Source organism: Pseudorca crassidens, chromosome 3, assembly GCF_039906515.1.
Source record: "Pseudorca crassidens isolate mPseCra1 chromosome 3, mPseCra1.hap1, whole genome shotgun sequence".
In the NCBI taxonomy this organism is placed as follows: domain Eukaryota; kingdom Metazoa; phylum Chordata; class Mammalia; order Artiodactyla; family Delphinidae; genus Pseudorca; species Pseudorca crassidens.
Genome location: NC_090298.1, coordinates 126,154,204 through 126,179,851, shown reverse-complemented (window position 1 = coordinate 126,179,851; position 25,648 = coordinate 126,154,204). Strand labels below are relative to the sequence as shown.

Below are 25,648 nucleotides of genomic sequence, written 5' to 3'. Positions count from 1 at the left end.
CCTTCACACCTACCAGTCCTGGCTATCGCCTCCAAGTAATACCACTGGCCCACCACAGCCCCGAGACCTACAGCTCTCACATCCCTGTGTTGTCAAGTGCTTCTCCTGAGATGAACCCCAGTCACATGAACACAAGGCTCTGAGCAGGCTCTGACCTGCCAGGGGTTGTTGAAGGAGTTGACGACCTGACTGTCTTTTGACAGCTAGTCGCCCTGCCCCACTCGGTGAAGTGGAGGCTCTGCGAAGCCGTCTTCCCCATTTAGCACTGTTCAGGGGGTTTTCTACCGGGATTGGGACGACTGTGTCACACAGGGCACAACCTTCCCAGTGCTATCCTGGCGCCTACCCTGTGCATGCTCTCTACGGGCCTAAGGAGTGATCTTCTTAGAACCCAAATCAGACCATTTCCCATTCAAACCATCCAATGGGCCTCTCTCATCACTCTCAGAAGAAAACCCAAACTGTTACTCTTGCCTCCAAAGCTCTACATGAACTGGCCTCCGGGGACCCCTCCCCGCTCAGGACATAGTGGTCACATCCCTTCCTAAGCTTTACATGGGGCTCTCAGCCTCCTCTGGCTGCCCCACAGACAGCAGGTCCCTCTCCGCTACTTTCTATCTCTGGTCCTTGTCTAGTTCCTGCAGAGCTGGTGCCACAAGCCATGGTGACTTTGTCTCTCAATATGAGGTCACCCAGGGAGGAATGACATCTTCGCTGCTCACCTTTGTACCCTCAACAGCTGAGGCAGGGGCCAGCGTACAGTAGGGTGCCTAACACTCACTGGTGGTGACCCACAGGAGCTATTCCACAGCTGCCCAGTGACCTAAGTGCCAGCTCCAGGATGAGCTGGATCAAGCAGATCCTCTGTGTGGGCAGCTGACGTGGAAAATTGCGCCCTGAGTTCTTCCTCCTTATCCTCCTACCTGATGGGGGCACATCTTGTAGATTTTACCCCCTGTGAGATGAGGTGGGGGCTGTCGAGCTCTGGCTCCATTCTGAACAGATTCGTAGAGGGCCAACAAGGAGAAGCAGAGCTGGTCCTAGAGCACAAGGACAAGATTAAACACAGCAGTGAATGCTAAGCGACCAGGCTTGGTACACAGCACCAAATGCTCACTCAAAGCAAATGGATAAACTGTTAAGGCCAGATTGGGCCTTGGAGCCTCACCAGCCCAATGTCCTTTAGGTACATATGGGGACGCTGAGGCCCTGTAAGCCAGCCAGACTGATCAAGCTGCCAGACTCTGAGGCCTGGGTTCTCTCTATTTTTTTACAGGGCAGGGAAAGTGTCAAGGAGGAGCCAACATTTGGGTCTGAACTTGAAGCATAAGATTTTCAAGAGCACATTAGTATGAAGGGAAGTACACAATGTATGGATAAAATACACACACCCCTCCACATCCTTCTCTATGGACGCCATGGCGCTTGTTTTCTAAGAGCCTGGATAGGTGATAACTAGACACTGCAAACTTCATGAGGTTGGTATTTTGGTTATTTCCACTTTGCAAATAAGGAAAATGAGGCTCAGATGTGTAAGGCAGCTTATCCGAGGCCACACACAGTTAACAGGAGAGCCTGGATTCCTGAACCTGAGTCTGGACCCACTACCTCAACAGAGGAACTGCCTGGATGGGAAGGCCTTGCGTGCATGTCACAATCTGGCTGCTGGCTATCTCCCAGGCCTCCCTGCCCACCAGCACTCTGTGTCCAACACAAGTGCCCAGTCACGGGTATTCATATCCCTGCCCAGAAAAATGGCCCACCAGTCTGCTCCCAAAGTCCCTACCTCCAGCGCTGCCCCGAGACTCACCCTGGAGTCTTCTGCCCCGAAGGGGATGCCACACTGCCTCAGCAGGCAGTGCAGCTCCTCCTCGCTGTAGGAGCCGATCTCCTCAAGCTTGCAGGTGCCCTCCTGGAGCAGCCGTACCAAGGCACCGCCATTGCCTGCAAGAGACGTCGTGCTAATGGGAGGGCGCTACTGCCAGCCACCTGAGGTCCTGCGGAGTCCCTCATGCACGAGGATGGGAACAAGGGGGCCTGGTCCACAGTCGAGCAGGCTTTGCCCTGAGCACTGCCCTGGGGGCTGGGAGAGGGGGACTCAAGGCAGGTCTTAAGCTTCTACAGATACCCGAAGTCTCTGAGAGCCAGCTTTCTGCCTTTGAACATCTAGGGGAGATACCCTGCAGAGCACCCATGCAAAGAACCCTGAAATGGGTCAGCTTTTAACCTTTTAAGTTTTTCCAGAACCATGATCTCAGATTCTTAACACAACTGCAGCAACATGAGGAACAGTAATAGCTCTCATTTTAAAAATGCTCTTTATACACTATGTTCCTGAACCTGATCAACAGAACTATGCAGGGGCCTTACTTATAAAATCAATTTAGCAGATCATATCCAGGATTTTAAAAATGAAATAGAATAGAAAATCAAGCATGTTGCATTTGGTAAGGGAAAGTACTGCTTTATGAAAGTTGTTTTAGTTACAGATATACATAGACGTGTTACTTACATGACCATCACGCTGAGTCATGATGTAGAACCTATTGCTTACTCTGAGTTGCAGTTAAAAAAAAAAGTAGGCCATCACTCTAACTGTATTAGCTCACTTAATCTTCACAACAACCCAGGTGGTGGGTAGCAATGTCATGCCCTCTTTGTAAATGAAGCAACAGAGGCTCGGGGCAATGAAGGGATTTGGTGGAGGTCACATGGTCACTGAGGAGCATAGCTGGGAATCAAACCCAAGTTGTCAGAAACTGACGCCCTCAAAAGAGCTAGCCCAGGGCTTCTCAACGTATAAGCACAGAGCATCTAAAAAACCATGTGAAAGAGCTGTTTAGAAGGCAGACTCCCTGCCTCCCCCTACATCTCTCAGTGAGAATCTTTGGGGCTGGAGCCCTACCATCAGCATTTTTTCAGAGGGTTCCCACTGTTCGGTGTAGGGCATCCCAGAAGGCTGACAGTGGGCTATGTGGGTCAGTCCTATACAATGTGGCTGGCAGCTCTTCAACACTCTGCACATGACTTTCATCTCCAGGGGATTTTGTCACAGGTTGTCATTATCTTTCCAGAAAGAGCCCTCCAGGTGGGCCTGGCCCCCTCAACCATACATGCTGTCTTGCCATGGACAATGTTCCATACGCGATGGGACCCTTCCCTGACCCCAGCTACCAGGTGGCCTTACCAGGTACTGGCTGCACATCCAGGTTTTTGTCTTTCTCAGTGTTGACGACCACAGCTCCTCTCATCAGTGGTGGGAAGAAGGGGGCAATAACAGAGGCATCAAACTTGGTGATAGGGATGCTGGCGGGGAAGGCCACCTGCTCAATCACTTCTGTCTCCATCGTGGCCCAAAAGTCCTCCACATTTACCTCACTAGAGGCCAAGAAGTCAGGCCAGGTGAACTAAAAGGTCAGGACAAAAAGGTCAAACTGTAGGAGCCACAGAACATCAGCAACACAACAGCCTACCTTCTCCATACAGGCTGAGCAGGGGGAAGGAGTCAGACATCCACTCACTGCCGGGACACCCCCGAATCTAACATCTTAGTGCCAAACTGCTCCTTGGCCTCATTCCTTTCTCCCACACCACAGCACTCCCCAAGACCTAAGTCCCTTCTGCGTCTATGCCTTTATTCATGTCCTCTTCCCTGCCTCGCCAGGAGAGGGCAGCTACCACTGCCTGTCATGTGCCAGACACCGACTAACTAACTACTACTATACAAGCCCGAGGGTGCCTGAGGTGAGAGCACTGGAGCGAGGGGCAGTCTGAACGAGAACGGGAACAAAGATTTGTTCCAAAGCCCAAGCCCTTAATCCTTATGCCTGGCTGGCAGGAATCATCAGAATAAAACTTAGTGGCACTCCACCCACTTGCAAGGCCCTGTTGATCCCTCACCTCCTCCCGAAGGTTCTCCCAGACCATGCCAGCACATGGCTATCTCCTCTACGTGCAGCATGTACTGACCTACTGTAGACATTTAGCACTGCGCTACTCAATTTTTCTTCTTGTAAGCACTCTTATGCAGCCCTCAGAGTGAGACCCTGATCCTATTACCTCATCAGAATCATTTGCGATACTCAGCAATGCTGATATCCGGGCTGCACCTCCATCTGTATGAACTAAATCCCTAAGGCTGCATTTTTAAAAGATTCCCTAGGTGAGTGGTTCTCAAAGCGTGGACCTGTGGCATGAGCAGCACCTGGGAACTTGTTAGACATGCAAATGCTCAGCCCACTCCAGACCCACTGAATCAGAAACCCTGGGGGTGGGCCCCAGCAAGCCTCTCACACTAAAGTTTGCAAATCATTGCCCAATGTAATTCTTATGCCCACAAACTCTGAGAACCATTGCTCCACATAGAGACGTCTCTTATCAGTCCAGAGGGTCCTCCTCTACCAGTCCCCAAGAGGCGTGCCCAACCCTACAATCTCCTCGTGGACGTTTGTTTTGTTCAATACCTTTCTGTTTTATTTCACTGACTTTAGAACACCCCCAGCCTGCTCTCCTCGTACGCACTACCCAACTCTGCACTCCACACACAAAAGGGAGAAAAAGTCCTGGTCTCTAGAAAGAAACACCCAGAAACAAAGAAGAGAAGAGACAAGCATATGGAAAGTGAAGGGAATGCTACTTCATTCAGTGAGGAGTGAGCCTTGATCAGAACAAGGCGGGTACCAGGCAGGACTAGGATATGTGAGTTTTTGCAGGGAGGCGGGCTTCTGTCTATTCTAGAGAGCCAAGAGCCAAAAGCCTGTGACCAGATGTGTGTAAAAAAACAGAGCTCAGGGGCTTCCCTGGTGGCACAGTGGTTGAGAGACCACCTGCTGATGCAGGGGACACAGGTTCGTGACCCTGTCTGGGAGGATCCCACATGCCGCGGAGCGGCTAGGCCCGTGAGCCATGGCCACTGAGCCTGCGCGTCCAGAGCCTGTGCTCCGAAACGGGAGAGGCCACAACAGTGAGAGGCCCGCGTACCGCAAAAAAAAAAAAAAAACCAGAGCTCAGGGTCCCAGGAGGTACTGGTGAGCATGGTGGTGCTTATGAGCTCAGATTCTGGAGTGAGGGAGCCAGACCAAGGTCAAATTCCAGCTCCACCCCTTCCTGACTGGATGAGCTTGGGCAAGCCCCCTTCATCTACAAAAATATCACAGGGTTGAGAAGTCAGCCAGAAAGTAATGCACTGAGTACAGAGTAAGAACTTGGTATATGTAATAAAATGCTCAATAAATCACAGCTGCACTATTAATATTTCCATTAGACAAGCAGATTTGAATGAGTCTAGAAACAGCCTCTTTGTGAGATAACACACAAAAGCAAATTTTTTTTAGTTCATTTTACCTACAGGGAACACTTCGAAGGCTCCAGTAGCATTATGCTTGTTTTCATATATCTCATTATACACCACCACCCTCAAAACAGAACTATTTGATCACCGTATGTACTTATTTTTTTAATTGGGAAGAGAAAGAGGAATATGCATTAAATCCCTCATATGCTCAGCTGGCCGTGTCAAAATACACCAGAGCTTTTCTCCAGAGGTCCTGTACCACCCCCGGTGGCAAACAAGTGAGCTGCAGGTCCAGTGCTTACAGAGTCACTGTGGTAGAGTTCAGACATGGAAAGCTACTACTAGCATGCTCACGGGGCACTCCACACCTATGCAGGCACACAGACCTCTCAGCATGATGATGGGAAAGAGTTCACCTATGGAATTTTTGAAAAATTCCCTGTACCAGGTTAAATAATTTTCCCTATTAGTCTTGGTTTGTGAAGAGTTTTATCATAATGGGCGCTGAATAAAAAAGAAAGCCTTTTTTAGACATCCAGTGAAATAATCATATGGGTTTTCTCCTTTAAACTTCTAAGTACTGAATTACATTAGTATATTTTCTAATGTTGAAACAATCTTGCCTTCCTGGGATAAGCTTAGTCATGACTTTATTTTACTCACTGTTAGATTTGTTCTGCAATTATCTTATTCAGAACTCTGACATCTATATTCATGAGTACTATCAGCCCAAATTTTCAGCTTATATTGAATGTATGGTTTTGTTTTCAGTTATATGGTCTTACACAATGACTTATATCCACTTCTGCTATTCTTCTATGACTGGAATCTTATTCCTTGGATAGTTGTTAGAATTAATGTATAAAGCCATCTGAGTTTGGTGTTATCTTTGTGTGAACATTTTTTAGTTAAGAACCTAAGTCAGATCAGTCCACTCTTCCTCAAAACCCTTCACGGGCTCTCCATCTCACTCAGTGGAAGTCCTTACAATGGCCCGGGCCACCCATAGCCTCTTGAACCTCACATATCCAACCACTCTACACCCTGCTCACAGAGCCAGCCACATCGGCCACCTTTCTGTTCCTCAACCACGCCCAGCAAACCCTCTTCAGATCCCATTCTTGCTGCTCCCTCTGCCTGGAATATTCCTCCCACTGAAAACTACACGGGCTTCAGAAGGCTCTACTCAAATGCCCTTGTGTCAGACAGGACTTCCCCGACTACCCTCTATAAAGCAGGAGCCCCTTCTTCCCACAATACTGCTCTCTTCCTTACCCTGCCTTACTGTTATTGTTACTTTAAATTAATGTATTACACATAATATATATTAATAGTATTTTAATATAATATACACAATTATTAATGTTTGTGTCCTGTCTCCCCAAATCAGAAAGTGAGCTCCATGAGCTCAAAAACTCCGTGGGTTTAACTGCCATTTCCCAAATGCCTGAAAAGTGCACCTAGAGTTCACGTTTAATAAATCTGTTGTTGAATAAGTAACAGGTGCCTCCATTCCGCCTGGCCTGCCTTAGATGAAAGCCTGGGAACTGGCAAGAAAAAGCTACTCACCTCACCCAGGAAAGAACTAGAGCCATCTGCTCCTGGAAACACCATGTAGGAAGGTGGCTGCCAAAGTGTGCAGACATTTCTAAAGGTCACCTGTGGTGACCAAGAGGCACTTACCTCCACACTCTTTAGTGCCAGCACGTTTTCTTCACTCCTCTGGGCAACTTCCACTTTGGGGGCCACACCACAGATGCCACAGATCATGTCATTGTAGTCTCGGACAGTGAGGCACTCAAAAGCCCAATAGCCATTGCACAGCAGCTCCTGCAGCTGGCTCAGCTCCTCTGAGGTAAGAGTCTTCTCTAGAAGGAGAGCAAGAGCTCTGAGAAGTTCACAGAAGAAGACCTGGAGGCCACAGGGGATGAGCAATGGCCAGCAAGAATAGCAATTCTGCAAGACTGCTTCTCTCCTAAGAACACCCAAGAGTACTAACCACCAAAGGGTCAAGCACCCTAGCCATCAGGTGTTCGGGTAGCAACTCAAAGGGCAATTCCAATGAGAGTTATAGCTGCCCTGTACTCAGCACCCACTAGGACCTAGATGCTATGCTGAGAGCTTTGAATACATTCTCTCATTTAACTCTCACATCTTTATGAGCCAAGAGTATTATTATCCTCACTGAATAACTGGAAAAACTGAGGCACAGAGAATAACTTACTCAAAACCACACTGCCACTAAGTGGTATAGTGCAGACTCAAACACAAACCTGTCTGACCCTAGAACCTTTCCTCTACTCCATCTGACCTCATAGCAGGGAAGGGGCAGGGGGCCTGGATTCTGTAGGAAGGGATGGGAAAAGCATAAACAGAAAGAAATGAGGAAAGCAAAGGGAAAAATAATTTCTAATAATAAGGAGGGTGGTGCCCACCTTCATGTCTCAGCATGAGCCTAGGAAATGGGAGCAGACCTCCAGAGGCTGTGTATTCAGAATGAGTCTGCTTAGCATGTAGTAATGCCAAGTCTACCTATGACCAAAGGATGAGCTTCTATGAAGTCTGTTTAATCTTGTGCTGAAGGTCTCTGGATACACGGAAAGACTCATGCTTTCCAAAGTTTGGCATTCGTAAAATTCAAGAGGAGAGTGTGTCAGGAAGTCAAGAATGTCTTCTTTTCAAAGTATCAGACTCTCCTCCAAGGTAATTATGTTAACGAAAGCCCATCACTGAAAATTCCCAGGGAGCTTAGAACTAACCTTGGGGAAACGGAGGAAGCCAACCTTTACCTGTCTGATCCTGCACTGACTTCAGAAGAGTGCTGATGGATACTCTGGGGTCCTCTCCCAGCTTGATCTGGTTTCGGATTGCAAAAAGCAAGTCCAGGCTCACTAGCAGCTTGTTTCCCACATTAAAGAGACCTGCAGGTTAAAAAATGGCAACAGAGACATTCACTGTTAACAACATCCACAACTGCAAAAAACAGGAGACTAACTAAATGCCCACCGATGGGGGAACATTAAAAAATAAATTGTGGTACATTCATAAAATACAAAACTAGAGGTCACCTGCTAGTTGGTAACCTACAAGCAGCTGTGAAGGAAACTGTTTAATTGGATCCCACTGTACCCAGAGCACAGAGTAGCCTTTTCAGCATGCAGGAGCTGCTCAGAAACCTTGCCTAGAAGATGGCAGAAGAGAAGGGCATGAGCTCATCTCTTCTTACGAAAAACACCAAAATCACAACTAACTGCTGGAACAACCATCAACAAAAAAACCCACTGGAACCTACCCAAAAAAGCTATCCTACATCCAAAGAAAGTGTAGAACCCACAACAAGATGGTAGGAGGGGAGCAATCACAATAAAATCAAATCCCACACCTGCCAAATGGGCGACCCACAAATTGGAAAATAATTATATCGTAGAGGTTCTCCCACAGGAGTGAAAGTTCTGAGCCTCACGTTAGGCTCCCCAGCCTGGGGGTCTGGGAATGAGAGGACGAGCTCCCAGAGCATCTGGCTTTGAAGGCCAGAGGGGACTGACTGCAGGAATTCAACAGGACAGAGGGAAACAAACTCTAATCTCAGAGGGTGCACACAAGGTCTTGTGCGTACCAGGACCCAGGAGAAAAAGCGGTGACCTCCTAAGACCCTGAGCCAGACCTACCTGCTGGTATTAGAGGGTCTCCTGTGGAGGCAAGGTCGGCTGTGGCTCACTGCGGGGACAGACACTGGTGGCAGTAATTCTGGGGAGTACTAATTGGCATGAACCCTCCTGGAGGCTGCCATTTTCTCACCAAAACCCGGCCCCACCCAGCAACCTGCAGGATCCAGTGCTGGGATGCCTCAGGGAAAACCACCAACAGATCAGGAACACAGCCCCACCCATCAGCAGACTGACTGCCTAAAATCTTCCTGAGCACACAGCTGCCTGCTAAACACACCCCTTGACACAGCCCTGCCCACCAGAGGGACAAGACCCAGCTAGACCAACCAATGTGCAGGGACCAGTCCCTCCCACCAGGAAGCCTGCACAAGCCTTGCAAACTGGCCTCATCCACCAGGAGGCAACAGCAAAAGCAAGAAGAACTACAACCCTGCAGCCTGTGGAATGGAAACCACACTCACAGAAAGTTAGACAAAAATGAGACAGCAGAGGAATATGTCCCAGACGAAGGAACAAGATATAACCCCAGAACAACTAAGTGAAGTGGAGAAAGGAAATCTACCCAAAAAAGAATTCAGAGTAATGATAGTAAAAAGAATTCAGAGTAATGATCCAAGATCTCAGAAAAAGAATGGAGGCACAGGTGAAGATAAAAGAAATGTTTAACAAAGACCTAGAAGAACTAAAGAACAAACAGAGATGAACAATATAATAACTGAAATAAAAAATACACTAGAAGGAATCTATAGGAGAATAAGCGAGTCAGAAGAATGGATAAGTGAGCTGGAAGACAGAATGGTGGAAATCACTGCTGCGGAACAGAATAAAGAATAAAAAGAAATGAGGACAGTCTAAGAAACCTCTGGGACAACATTAAATGCACCAACATTTGCATTATAGTGGTCCCAGAAGGAGAAGAGAGAGAGAGAGAACCTGAGAAAATATCTGAAGAGATATAGCTGAAAACTTCCCTAACATGAGAAAGGAAACAGTCACCCAAGTCCAGGAAGCGGAGAGTCCATACAGGATAAACCCAAGGAGGAACATGCCGAGACACATAGTAACCAAACTGACAAAAATTAAAGGCAAAGAGAAAATATTTAAAGCAACAAATAATATACAAGGGAATTTTCGTAAGATTATTACCTGATTTTTCAGCAGAAACTCTGCAGGCCATGAGGGAATGGCACAATATATTTAAAGCGATGGAAGGGAAGAAACTACAACCAAGAATACTCTACCCAGCAAGGCTCTCATTCAGATTTGACGGAGAAATCAAAAGCTTTACAGACAAGCAAAAGCTAAGAAAATTCAGTACTAACAGACCAGCTTTGCAACAAATGTTAAAGTACCTTCTCTAGGTGGAAAAGAAAAGACCACAACTAGAAACAAGAAAATTACAAATGGGAAAGCTCACTGGTAAGGGTAAACATACAGTAAGGCTGGGAAATAATCCACACACAAATATGATATCAAAACCAGCAATCATGAGGAGTGTACAAATGCAGGATATTGGAAATGCACTTGAAATTAAAAGACCAGGAAGTTAAAACAATCTTGTTTATATATAGACTGCTATATCAAAACCACATGGTAACAGCAAACCAAAAGTATACAGCAGATACACACACAAAAAAGAAAAAAGAATCCAAACACAACACTAAAGTTAGTCATCAAATCACAAGAAGAGAACAAAAGAGGAAGGGAAGAAAAAAGACCTACAAAAACAAATCCAAGACAATTAACAACATGGCAATAAGAACACAGATATTGACAATTACCTTAAAAGTAAATGGATTAAATGTTCCAACCAAAAGACACAGACTGGCTGAATGGATACAAAAACAAGACCCATATATATGCTGTCTACAATAGACACACTTCAGTTCTAGGGACACATAACAGACTGAAAGTGAGGGGATGGAAAAAGGTATTCAATGCAAATGGAAATCAAAAGAAAGCTGGAGTACCAATACTCATATCAGACAAAATAGACTTTAAAATAAAGACTATTACAAGAGACAAAGATGATCAAGGGATCAATCCAAAAAGAAGATATAAGAATTGTAAATATATATGCACCCAACATAGAAGCACCTCAATATATAAGGCGAATGCTAACAGCCGTAAAAGGAGAAATCAATGTAACACAATTTAATAGTGGGGACTTTAACACCCCACTTACATCAACGGACAGATCATCCAGACGGAAAATCAATAAGGAAACACAGGCCTTAAATGACACATTAGACCAGATGGACTTAATTGATATTCAGAGAGCATTCCATCCAAAAGTAGCAAAATACACATTCTTTTCAAGTACACATGGAACATTCTCCAGGATTCATCACATGTTGGGTGACAAAGCAAGCCTCAGTAGATTTAAGAAAACTGAAATCATATCAAGCATCTTTTCCAACCACAATGCTATGAGATTAGAAATCGATCGCAAGAAAAAAAACTAAAAAAACACAAACATATGGAGGCTAAACAATATGCTACTAAACAACCAATGGATCACTGAAGTAATCAAAGAGGAAACAAAAAATACCTAGAAACAAACGCAAATGAACGCACGATGATCCAAAACCTATGGGACGCAGAAAAAACAGTTCTATGAGGGAAGTTTATAGCAATACAATCTTACCTCAGGAAACAAGAAAAATCTCAAATAAACAAGCTAACCTTACATACCTAAAGCAACTACAGAAAGAATAACAATCAAAACCTAAAGTTAGTAGAAGGAAGGAAATCATAAAGATTAGAGCAGAAATGAATGAAATAGAAACAAAGAAAACAATAGAAAAGAACAATGAAACTAAAAGCTTGTTCTTTGAGAAGGTAAACAAAACTGATAAAACTTTAGCCAGATGCATCAAGAAAAAAACGGAGAGGGCTCAAGACAATAAAATTAGAAATGAAAAAGGAGAAGTTACAACTCACACCAGAGAAACACAAAGGATCATAAGAGACTACTACAAGCAATTATATGCCAATAAAATGGATAACTTAGAAGAAACGGACAAATACTTAGAAAGGTACAATCTCCCAAGACTGAACCAGGAAGAAATAGAAAATATGAACAGACCACTCACAAATACTGACATTGAAACTATGATTTAAAAACTCCCAACAAACAAAAGTCCAGGACCAAATGGCTTCACAGGCAAATTCTATCAAACATTTAGAGACGAGTTAACACCTATCCTTCTGAAACTATTCCAAAACACTGCAGAGGAAGGAACACTCCCAAACTCATTCTGAGGTCACCATCACCCTGATACCAAAACCAAAGATACCACAAAACAAAACAAAAAGCAAACAAAAAAAACCACAGGCCAATATCACTGATGAAGATGCAAAAATCCTCAACAAAATACTGGGTTGGCCTAGAAGTTCCTTCAGTTTTTAAGAAAAAAATTAAAGACGCATTTTTCATTTTCACCAAGAACTTCCTTGAACAATATATTCAGCCTTTCGTTCCACTACCTTCTGCCATTTTTCAGGCAACTTCATAATTCCATCTTTCCAAAACTTTTTACCTTTTTGAGCAAAGAACTGTTCCAGGTACTTTTTACAGTCTTCCAGGAAATTGAAATTTTTTTCCATTAAGAGAATTTTGTAAAGACATAAACCAATGGAAATCTGAAGGTGCAACATCTGGTGAATACAGTGGATGAATGAGAACTTCCCAGCCAAGCTGTAACATTTTTTGCCTGGTCATCAAACATGTGGTCTTGCATTATCCTGATGGAAGATAATGCATTTTCTGTTGACTAATTCCGGACGCTTTTTGTCGATGCTGCTTTCAGTTGGTCTAACTGGAGCAGTACTTGTTTGAATTAATCGTTTGGTTTTCAGGAAGGAGCTCATAATAGAGGACCCCCTTTCAATCCCACCCATACACATGTCATCTTCTTTACATGAAGACCGGCTTTTGGTGGTGGTTGCCCCATGATCTCTTCCGTTCCACATTATCGTACGGTATCCACTTTTCATTGCCCGTCACAATTTGTTTTAAAAACTGCAACGTTTTTATTGTTTAAATAGAGAACTGCATGTGGAAAGTTTTTTTTGCTTGGCTTCTGTGGAACCCGAACATCAAAGTGATTAACATAACCAAGCTGATACAAATGATTTTCAATGCTTGATTTGGATATTTTGAGTATGTCGGCTATCTCCCGCATGGTATAACGTTGACTGTTCGCAATTAATGTTTCGATTTGATCTCTATCAACTTCAACTGGTCTACCCAACCATGGAGCATCGTCCAGCGAGAAATCTCTAGCACAAAACTTTGCAAACCACTTCTGACACATTCGATCAGTCATAGCACCTTCTTCCTACACTGCACAAATTTTTTGTGTTTCAGTTGCGTTTTTACCTTTCTTGAAATAATAAAGCATAACACGCCAAAAATGTTGCTTTTTTCTTCCATCTTCAATATTAAAATGGCTACACAAAAATTCAACAATCCTGATAAGTTTTTGTTTAAATGAACGCTGATATGACAGCTGTCATGATACAATCTAACAGAATTGTTTTGAATGAAGTTAAAGACAACTAAGGGCTACTAGAGCCATCTTACGGAAAAACACAAACGAGCATTTTGGCCAACCCAATACTAGCAAACTGACTTCAACAATACATTAAAAGGATCATACGCCATGATCAAGGGGGATTTATTTATCCCTGGGATGCAAGGATTTTTCAATATCTGCAAATCAATCAGTGTGATACACAACATTAACAAACTGCAGAATAAAAACCATATGATCATCTCAATAGATGCAAAAAAAATTTTTTTGACAAAATTCAACATCTATTTATGATAAAAACTCTCTAGAAAGTGGGCCTAGAGGGAATATAGCTCAACATAATAAAGGCCATATATGACAAACCTACAGATAACATACTCAGCAGTGAAAAACTGAAAACATTTCCTCTAAGATCAGGAACAAAACAAGGAGGCCCACTCTCGTCACTTTTAGTCAACAAAGTTTTGGAAGTTCTAGCCATGGCAATCAGAGAAGAGAAAGAAATAAAAGCAATCCAAATTGGAAATGAAGTAAAACTGTCACCGTTTGGAGATGACATGATATTACATATAGAAAATCCTAAAGATGCTACCAGGAAACTACTAGAGCTCATTGATGAATTCAGTCAAGTTTCAGGATACAAAATTAATACACAGAAATCTCTTGCATTCCTATACACTAACAACAAAAGATCAGAAAGAGAAATTAAAGAAACAATCCCATTTACGATCACATCAAAAAGAACAAAATATCTAGGAATAAACCTACTTAAGGAGGCAAAGGAGCTTTACTCTGAAAACTATAAGACACTGTCAAAAGAAATTGAAGGTGACACAAAAGATAGAAAGATATACCATGTTCTTGGATGGAAGAATCAATATTGTCAAAATAACTATATTACCCAAGGCAATCTACAGATTCAATATGCAATCCCTATCAAATTACCAGCAGCATTTTTTACAGAACCAGAACAAAGATTTTTAAATTTGTATGGAGACACAAAATACTCCGAACAGAGAGTTAATCACAAGGGAACCCCCATAAGGCTTTCAGCTGATTTCTCTACAGAAACATTGCAGGCCAGAAGGGAGTGGCAAAATATATTCAGTCTTGAAAAGGAAAAATTTGCAATCTAGAATACTCTACCCAGCAAGATTATCATATTTAGAATAGGAGGAGAAATAAAGAATTTCTCAGACAAGCGAAAACTAAAAGAATACAGCGATACTAAATCTACCCTAAAAGAAATATTGAAAAGTCTTCTCTAAATAAAAAAGCAAGAAGATATAGGAAAAAGGAAATCACAGTTGGAAAGTAAATCACTTAAATAAGCCAGTATACACATCAAAAATAATATCTATTTGTGAAAGTGACGATAAACACAAGGAACAGCAAGAGGATAGGCATGAAGATGTAAAAGGGACATCAGAATCATAAAATCTGGGGGACAAGAGTAAAAAAATTTAGCTTCTTTTTTTTAAGAATGTGTTTGACCCTATATGTCTAAAGCAAGCGGATATAGGAAGGTGTTAATGTACTTGAAAAAGAGGGTAACCACAAATCAAAAACATACAATAGATTCACAAAAAACAAAAAGAACACAAGCATAAAATAAAAGGAAATCATCAAATGACAAAAAGTAAAACAAAAAGAAAGGAACAGAAAAGAAAAATAGAGCCAGGAGGAAAACAAGGTTTAAAATGGCAATAAATACATATTTATCAATAATTACCTTAAATGTCAATGAATTAGCTGTTCCAATCAAAAGACAGAGTGGCAGACTGGAATAAAAAAAACAAGAGCCTACAATATGCTGCCTATGAGACCCACTTTAGGGCAAAGGACACACATAGATTGAAAGTGAGGAGATGGAAAAAGATATTTCATGCAAATGGAAATGACAAGAAAGCAGGGGTCGCAATACTCATATCACACAAAACAGACTTTAAAACAAAGGCCATAAAGAAGATAAAGAAGGACATTATATAACGATAAAGGGATCAACACAAGAGGATATTACACTCATTAACATATATGCACCCTATACAGGAGCACCTAAATACACAGAATATTAACAGACATAAAGGGAGAAATTGATAGGACTACAATAATAGTAGGAGACTTTAACACCCCACTCATATTAATGGACAAATCTTCTAGACAGAAAATCAATAAGGCAACAGATTCAAAATGATACAACAGAACAGTTAGACTTGATTATTTCAGGATATTACATCCAAAAAACTCAGAATACACATTCTTTTCGAGGGCACATGGAACATTCTCTAGGATTGACCACATACTAGGGCATAAAACTAACCAACAAATTTAAGAGTATAGAAATTATTGCAAGCATCTTCTCTGACCACAATGGCATGAAAGTAGAAATTAGCCACAGGAAAAGAAATGAGAAAAAAGACGATTACATGAAGACTGAACTACGTGTTACTAAAAAACCAATGGGTCAATGAGGAAATCAAAAAGGAAATTTTAAAATGCCTTGAGGCAAATGACAATGAAAACAGAACCATACAAAATCTATGGGATGCACCAAAAACAGTTCTTAGAGGGAAGCTCACAGCTATACAAGCCTTCCTCAAAAAACAAGAAAAATCTCAAACAACCTAATCTACCACCTAAAAGACTTAGAAAAATGAGAACAAACAAAACCTAGTCAGCAGAAGGAAGGAAATAATAGAGATGAGAGAAGAAATAAAATAGAGATTTAAAAAAATAGAAAAAAAAAATGAATAAAACCAAGAGCTGGTTCTTTGAAAGGGTAAACAAAATTGACAAACCTCTGGCCATTCTCACCAAGATGAAAAGAGAACCCAAATAAACAAAATAAGAAACAGAAAAGGAGAAATCTCAATTGATACCACAGAAATACAAAAAACCACAAAAGAATACTATGAACAATCATATGCCAACAAATTCAACAACCAAGAAGAAATGGACAACTTTCTAGAAACATACAGCCCACCAAAACTGAATCAAGAAGAAACAGATACTTTGAACAGATCAATCACTAGAACTGAAATAGAATATGTAATTTAAAAAACTATCTACAAACAAAAGTCCAGGGCCAGACGGCTTCACAGGCAAATTCTACCATACAAAGAGAAACTTTTACTGATCCTTCTCAAACTCTTCCAAAAGACTGAAGAGGAGGGAACACTCCCAAAGATATTCTATGAAGCCACCATCACCCTGATACCAAAACCAGACAAAGATACCACCAAAAAAGAAAACTACAGGCCAATATCTTTGATGAACATAGATGCAAAAATTCTCAACAAAACACTAGCAAACCGAATACAATGCATAAAAAAGATCATACACCACAACCAAGTGGAATTCATCCCAAGTTCACAAGGAAGGACCAACATACAAAAAATAAATGTGCTATACCACGTTAACAAAAGAAAAGACAAAAACCACATGATCATCTCAATAGATGCAGGAAAAGCATATGACTAAATTCAACATCCATTCATGATAAAAACTCTTACCAAAATGGGCATAGAGGGAACATATCTCAACATAATAAAAGCTATTTATGACAAGCCTTCCTGCTAAAATCTGGAATAAGACAAGGATGTCCACTCTCACCACTTCTATTCAACATAGTATTGGAAGTCCTAGCTACAGAAATCAGACAAGAAAAAGAAATAAAAGGTAAACAAATTGGAAGGGAAGAGGTAAAACTGTCACTATATGCACATGACATGATGCTATACATAGAAAACGCTGAAGACTCCACACAGAAACTAACAGAACTGATAAATGAATTTAGCAAGGCAGCAGGATACAAGATTAACATACAGAAAGAGATTGCATTTCTTTACAACAACAATGAAATAGCAGAAAGGGAATGTGAAAAAAACAATACCTTTTAAAATCACACCCCCAAAAAACCCAAAATACAAAACTTAGGAATAAACCTGACCAAGGAAGTGAAAGACTTATACGCTGAGAATTAAAAAACATTAATAAAGGAAACTGAAGATGATTCAAAGAAATGGAAAGATATCCCATGCTCTTGGACTGGAAGAATTAATATTGTTAAAATGGCAACTACCCAAAGCAATCTACAGATTTAATGCGATCCCTATCAAATTACCCAGGACATTTTTCACAGAACAATAACAAATAATCCTAAAATTTATATGGAATCACAAAAGACCCAGAATTGCTAAAGCAATCTTGAGGAAAAGGAACAAATCAGGAGGCATAACCCTTCCAGACTTCAGACAATACTTCAAAGCTACAGTAATCAAAACAGTGTGGTACTGGCACAAAAACAAACAGATCAACGGAACAGAACAGAGAGCCCAGAAATAAACCCACACCCCCATGGCCAATTAATCTTCAACAAAGGAGGCAAGAATATACAATGGGAAAAAGGAAGTATCTTCATCGAGTGGTGCTGGGTAAGTTGGACAGCTGCCTGTAAATCAATGAAGTTAGAACACATCCTCACACCATGCACAAAAATAAACTCAAAATGGCTTAAAGACTTAAATATAAGACAAGACCCCATAAAACTCCTATAAGAGACTGTAGGCAAAACATTCTCTGATAGAAACTGTACCACTGTTTTCTTAGGTCTCCCAAGGCAACAGAAAATAAACAAAATAAAAACAAAAATAAACAAATGGGAGTCTGCCTGCTGATGCAGGGGACACGGGTTCATGCCCCGGTCCAGGAGGATCCCACATGCCGCGGAGCGGCTGGGCCCGTGAGCCATGGCCGTTGAGCCTGCGCATCCGAAGCCTGTGCTCTGCAATGGGAGAGGCCACAACAGTGAGAGGCCCACGTACCGCAAAAAATAAATAAATAAATAAACAAATGGGACCTAATCAAATTTACAAGCTTTTGCACAGCAAAGGAAACCATAAACAAAACGAAAAGACAACTTATGGAATGGGAAAAAATATTTGCGAACAATGTGACCAGCAAGGGCTTAATTTCCAAAATATACAAACAGTTCATACAACTCAACAACAACCAAAAAAAAAAAACCAAACAGCCAAATCAAAAAATGGCTAGAAGACCTAAATAGACATTTATCCAAAGAAGACAGATAGATGGTCAATAGGCACATGAAATGATGTTCAACATCACTAATTATTAGAGAAATGCAAATCAAAACTACAGTGAAGTACCACCAACTCACACCAGTCAGAATGGCCATCATTAAAAAGTCTATACACAATAAATGCTGGAGAGGGTGTGGAAAAAAGGGAACCCTCCTTCACTGTTGGTGGGAATGCAAGTTAGTGCAGCCACTATGGAAAAGAGTATGGAAAACTAAAAAGATATTACCATGTGATCCCACACCTGGGCATATATCCGGAAAAAGACATAGTTCAAAAGGATACACGTCGGCTTCCCTGGTGGCGCAGTGGTTGAGAGTCCGCCTGCCGATGCAGGGGACACGGGTCCGTGCCCCAGTCTGGGAAGATCCCACATACCGCGGACCGGCTAGGCCTGTGAGCCATGGCCGCTGAGCCTACGCATCCAGAGCCTGTGCTCCGCAACGGGAGAGGCCACAACAGTGAGAGGCCCGTGTACCGCAAAAAAAAAAAAAAAAAAAAAAGGATACATGTGCCCCCATGTTCACTTCAGCACTATTCACAATAGCCAAGACATGGGAACAACCTAAATATCCATCGACAGATGAATGGATAATGAAGATGTGGTGCATATACACAATAGAATACTACTCAGCCATGAAAAGATAATGGCACATGCAGCAACATGAATACAACTAGAGATTACCATACCAAGTGAAGTAAGTCCGAAAGAGAAAGACAAATACCGTACGATATCACTTATATGTGGAATCTAAAATAGGGCACAAATGAACCTATCTATGAAACAGAAACAGACTCGGACATAGAGAACAGATTTGTGGTTGCCAAGGGGGAAGAGAGGTAGGGGAGGGATGGACTGGGAGTTGGGGTTAGTACATATTACATATAGACTGGATAAGCAACAAGGTCCTACTGTATAGCACAGGGAACTATATTCAATATCCTGGGATAAACCATAATGGAAAAGAATATTTAAAAAGGATGTATATATGTATATAACTGAGTCACTCTGCTGTACAGCAGAAATTAACACAACATTGTAAATCAACTATACTTCAATAAAAAATAAATTTTAAAAAAAATTTCAGTTTTTACCTATCAAATTGACAAAATGTAAAAAATTATAATACTAATCTACAAAAAGTTCCTAAAGTTAATAAGTGAGTTTTGCAAGGTCACTGAATAAAATCAATAGACAAAACCCAATTGTATTTCTATACTAGCACTGAACAGTTAAAAATTGAACCATGTCATTTAGTATAATCTAACAAAATATGTGCCGGAACTATATGCTGAAAACAACAAAACACTGATGAGAAAAACAAAAGAAAATGTAATAAAATGGAGAGATAGAGTCCCTCCATCAGGAAGCCTGCACAAGTCTTTTAGATAGCCTCATCCATAAGAGGGCAGACAGCAGAAGCAAAAAGAACTATAATACTGCAGCTTGTGGAACGAAAACCACATTCACAGAAAGATAGACAAAATGAAAAGGCAGAGGACTATGTATCAGATGAAGGAACAAGATAAAACCCCAGAAAAACAACTAAATGAAGTGGAGACAGGCAACCTTCTGGAAAAAGAATTCAGAATAATGATAGTGAAGAAGATTCAGACTTCGGAAAAAGAATGGAGGTAAAGATTGAGAAAATGCAAGACATGTTTAACAAAGACCTAGAAGAATTAAAGAACAAACATCTAGAAGAATTAAAGAACAAACAAACAGAGATGAACAATACAATAACTGAAATGAAAAATACACTAGAAGGAATCAATAGCAGACTAACAGGCAGAAAAACGGATAAGTGACCTGGAAGGCAGGATGTTGGAATTCACTGCCGCAGAACAGAATAAAGAAAAAAGAATGACAAGAAATGAAGACAGCCTAAGAGACCTCCGGGATAACATTAAACACATCAACATTTGCATTATAGGGGTCACAGAAGGAGAAGAGAGAGAGAAAGGACCAGAGAAAATATTTGAAGAGACTATAGTTGAAGACTCCCCTAACATGGGAAAGGAAATAGCCACCCAAGTTCAGAAAGCGCAGAGAGTCCCAGGCAGGATAAACCCAAGGAGAAACATGTCGAGACACATAGTAATAAAATTAACAAAAAAAAAAAAAAAAAAAATGGAGAGATAGACCATGTTCATGGATTGGAAGACAGTATCTTTAAGCATGTCAAACATCCCCAAACCGATATACAGATTTAACACAATCCCAATTAAAATTCTAGCAGGGGGGCTTCCCTGGTGGCGCAGTGGTTGAGAGTCCGCCTGCCGATGCGGGAGATGCAGGTTCATGCCCCGGTCTGGGAGGATCCCACATGCCGCGGAGCAGCTGGGCCCGTGAGCCATGGCCGCTGAGCCTGCGCGTCCGGAGCCTTGCTCCGCAACGGGAGAGGCCACAACAGTGAGAGGCCCGCGTACAGCAAAAAAAAAAAAAAAAAAAATTCTAGCAGGATTCTGTAGACACTAACAAGCTGATTCTAAAATTTATATGGGAATGCAAGAAACTAAACAGTTAAAACAATTCAGGAAAAACAAGGTTGGAGGATTCACACTACCTGACTATAAGACTTACTACAAAGCTGCAGTAATCAAGACAACGTGCGGTATTTGCTAAAGGACAGACAGCATAAACCAATAGAACAGGGTGCAGAAATAGACCCACACATACATGGTCAATCGATTTCCAATAAAGGAGCAAAGGCAATTCAAAGGAGAAAGGACTACTTTTCAACAAATGGTGAAAGAAATGGATGTCCAAATGGAAAAAAAAACCTTCAATCTGGGCCTCATACTTTATAAAAATCAATTAAAATGGATCATAAAAAAAAATGGATCATAGACTTAAATGTAAACGATAAATTATAAAACTTTTAGCAGAAAACATAGAAAAAATACTTATGACCTCCACCTAGGTAAAGACATCTTAGCAATAACATCAAAAACAATCTCTAAAAGAAAAAAAATGATGAATTGGTCTTTAATTAAGAACTTTCGCTCTGTGGGAGATTGTGTTAAGAGAATGAGAATACAAACCACAGACCATAATAAAGTATCGGCAAATCACTTATCTGACAAAGGACCTGTATCCAGACTATATAAAGAACATTTAAAACTCAACAGCAAGAAAACAACCCAGTTCAATGGGCCAAAGATGGAACAGGTACTTCACCAAAGAAATACAGATGGCAAATAAGCCCATGAAAAGATGCTCAACATCATTAGTCATTGAGGAAATAGAAATTGAAACCACAATGAGTTACTACTACACACACCTATTAGAATGGCTAAAACACACACAAAAAACTAGACATTACCAAGTGCTGACAAGTGAGGCAAACTGGAACTCTCACCCATTGTTAGAGGGAATGCAAAATGGCAGCAACATTTAGGTAAACGGTTTGGCGATTTCTTATAAAATTAAATATACACTTATCACATGGCACAGCAATCTGACTCCTAGGGTATTTACCCAAAAGAAATGAAAATTTTTGTTTACACAAAAGCCTGTACATGAACAGATGTAGAGAACAAACATACGGATACCAAAGAGGAAAGGGGGGCGGTGTGTGGAATGAATTGGGAGATTGGGATTGCCATATATACACTATTGATACTATGTATAAAAGAGATAACTAACGAGAACCTACTGTATAGCACAAGGAACTCTACTCAGTGCTCTGTGGTGACCTAAATGGGAAGGAAATCCAAAAAGGAGGGGATATATGTATACGTATAGCTGATTCACTTTGCTGTATAGTAGAAACTAACACAACATTGTAAAGCAACTGTCCTCCAATAATTAAAAAAAAGCCTACACATGAATGTTTACAGCAACTCTATTCATAACTGCCAAAAACTGGTAAAATCCCAAACATCCTTCAAGGAGTGAACAGATAAATCAAGTGTGGTGCTCCACACAATGGAAAGCTACTCAACAATAAAAAGGAACAATCTACTGATACAAAGAACAATATGGATGAATTTCAAAGGCATTACACTTAGTGAAAGAAGCCAAACTCAAAATGGTACTATAGATTTGTATGATGCTCTGGAAAGATAGAACTATACGGAATGAAGAAAACATCAAATGGTTGCTAGAGGTTAGGGGTGAGGGGTGGTTTTGATTACAAAGGGACAGAAAAAGAATGTTGTGAGGTGATGGAACTGTTCTATATACTGATTGTGGTGGGAGTTACACAACTCAGTGCATTTGTCAGAACTCACAGAACTGCACAACAGCAAAGCAAATTTTACTGCATGTAAATTTAAAGTTAAAATTAAAAAATATATATATAAACCCTAGGTATTACAGGCTGAGACAGACTGCAGGGAAATGGCATTCTCATTAACTGCTGACAAGAGCATAAAGTAGTACAAACTCAATCTGGCAAAACAAGACAATAAAAGCATGAATTCAAAATAAGGCACCATAAGGTTCTGAAGACAAGGAGAATAATAAATACTCTTTAATCTTCAGCACTCCATTCTACATAAGGCACCATAAGGTTCTGAAGACAAGGAGGATAATAAATACTCTTTAATCTTCAGCACTCCATTCTACATATAAAACCCAAGATTCAAATTTTCAGAGTGGTTGGTACATGGTCAGTGTTCAATGAATGATGCTGATGAATGAATGGAAGGAAAGGGTGAATATGCAGCAATTCCACTTTTGGGCATTTGCCCAAAGGAAATAATTAAGGCTGTACAAAGGACTTAATTATTAAGAGGACTATAAAATGCAACATCACACACTCCTTAAAAATGGTCATGTATTTCTCCACTTGCTGGCATAGGAAGATGTCCATGATACATCACTGTATTTAAAAAGAACACTCCAAAACAACATCCAGCACAGCCCCACTTTTGTTCAAAGAAAAACTATAGATCTATAAATCCTATATCTTCTTTTATTCTGCAGGGATGAATAACACATCTGAAAGACTACAGAGCACAATATTAAGTGTTCATCTCATGGCAGTAGGATTACTAGTGATTTTTAGTTTCTTTTTACTCGTCAGCATTTTGTATTTTCCACAACGAAGATCTGTTATTTTACAATTAACTTTGTTTAAAGAGCACTGATAAGAGAGTCCTAACACTTCTGAGATAAACGGAATCTTCTGGGGCTGAGATATCCAGGAGGAAAAACCACCCTCTTCCTCAGAAGCCCTATCTGAGAGAAGATCCAGTCTCAAAGGACTAGAGGTCTGACCCACAGAGGCTGTTCTCAAACATGCCCTCTGAGGGAAAAAAGGCTGGCACCCACCTGTATAGATGTCCATGAAGCTGTGCAGGGCCAAACAATGGGGATTCAGACACATCTTCACCTGGGCAGTCACCACCTGCAGCCAGCTGGCTGTCAGCAGCCAGCACTCCTGGGGCCCGGCCAGGGAGCTAGTACCAAGAACATCAACAAAAAAACAGAAGGGAAATCAACTTACTGCAGTTCCTGGGCTCAATGATCAATGGCAAAAATCCTCAAGACTTTAAATATAGTAGGCAAATGAAGGTGTTGGACCTTGCGTTCCAAGGATTTTCTAGGTGGGTGTTCCCACTTCCCTGGACTGGCCTATAGAATCACCCCTCAAGTTAATATAATTCTGAACTTATAACCCAATTTAACCAACCCCAATGAATTCCCAAATCCAAGCATTATGCCAGGCAGTCCAGAAGTAAACTAAATCCTAAGTTGGTGATAGTAACATTTCAATAGAAATGATGGATAATCAGTATTATCATTATTATTTTATTTCTGACAATTGGAAAAGTAAAGGAAACCTTAAGAAAAGCTGAGAAGAACATCTTCAAAGGTTATAGCCTTAAAGGTATTTGAAGGGGCAGTACAGGCCATGTAAGATGGGGCAGCTCGGGAAGGGTAAATCTGAAAGAGGTGCTTACTTTTGTCCCCCTTTGAACAATGGGCTGCTACAGAGAAGGCACTGCGTGGATGGAGACTCATAATAATTCGACCAAGAAGTCTGCTCGATGGTGACTGTCTCCTCACTCACGTTGGACAGGACGAGTCGAGAGCTATTGAGTTCATGAATCAAGGTGAAGACCTCAGCCAGCTCTGACTCGTTCTCAGGAATCTGCAGGACTTTGCGCAGCAGCTGCAGCGTTGACTGGCGCTGGATCTCCCTCTGGGCTGCGCTCAGGGGCTCTGTGGCGCTCAGCACATCCGAGAGTGGTGAGCTCGCCTCCTGAAGAGAGTGGATTGATCACTAAGCGCCCAGGGCATAAAGAGCCAGCATGAGGCCAAAACCATGAGTGGCAGAGAGATGGGCCCATGACTGAGAGCTGGGAAACCTAGGTTCCTAACCAACTCAGCTAATAACTCACTGTGTGACTCACGGCAAGTGTTTTCTCTCTCTAGCGCTGTTTCTCTACCAGTAGAACGAGAGGATTATACGCACCTCTTGGTAATGGTTTCAAGAGTCAGCTCCCATTCACCGGGTATTGGGTTTGGAGGATAACAGTCCAGGGGTTCAATTCTGGTTAGGCCACTGAACAGCTATATATATGGGTGACCCACAGCAATTTACTTAATCTTTCTGAGCCTCAATTTCCTCACCTACGAAATGAAGGATCAAAATACTAATAATCTCCTAGAGTTGTTGTACAGTAAATGAGATAGTATTGCAACAAAAATTCTATGAATGGTAATTATGATTTATAAACAAGTACCTATACAGCTTAAAGCATTTATCTTTAATAGTGTGTGGCTTCTTGGTACAAGGGAACTTTATACACCAGTCAGAGGCTTCCAGGAAACAAGGTTCTGAAACACTCACTGAAACAGGTCCTTCTGAGGCAGGTCCCTTTTCAATGGAGGTCCCTCCCTGATCCCTTGTGCAAATGCAGTGTGAAATCAAGCCCTCCTTCTTGCTCCCAGAGTCCACTCCTTTATTGCAGCTTTCATTTTCTCACAGTTGGTAAACCAGTCCACTGCCCTGCTTATTTACTGATTCCCAATACCACCATGAGAGCACACAAAAGATGCTAATTCATATTTGCTAGACACATTATTTTGTTTTA

The 25,648-nt window shown here is 41.5% G+C and overlaps 1 protein-coding gene across 5 annotated transcripts in view; it reads right to left on the bottom strand.

Annotated features, from left to right (window-relative positions):
- The window catches only part of HMGXB3 (HMG-box containing 3), a 59,519-nt gene that overhangs the window by 3,003 nt on the left and 30,868 nt on the right, over nt 1-25,648 (bottom strand). For all 5 annotated transcript variants that reach the window (XM_067732241.1, XM_067732242.1, XM_067732244.1 and 2 more), the window contains 7 exons: nt 24,512-24,813; nt 23,880-24,007; nt 8,083-8,214; nt 6,977-7,161; nt 3,188-3,407; nt 1,811-1,944; nt 924-1,040 (listed from right to left, as the gene is read on the bottom strand). In XM_067732241.1, the coding sequence (XP_067588342.1) occupies nt 924-1,040; nt 1,811-1,944; nt 3,188-3,407; nt 6,977-7,161; nt 8,083-8,214; nt 23,880-24,007; nt 24,512-24,813 (1,218 nt within the window). The remainder of the gene's footprint in view (nt 1-923; nt 1,041-1,810; nt 1,945-3,187; nt 3,408-6,976; nt 7,162-8,082; nt 8,215-23,879; nt 24,008-24,511; nt 24,814-25,648) is intronic.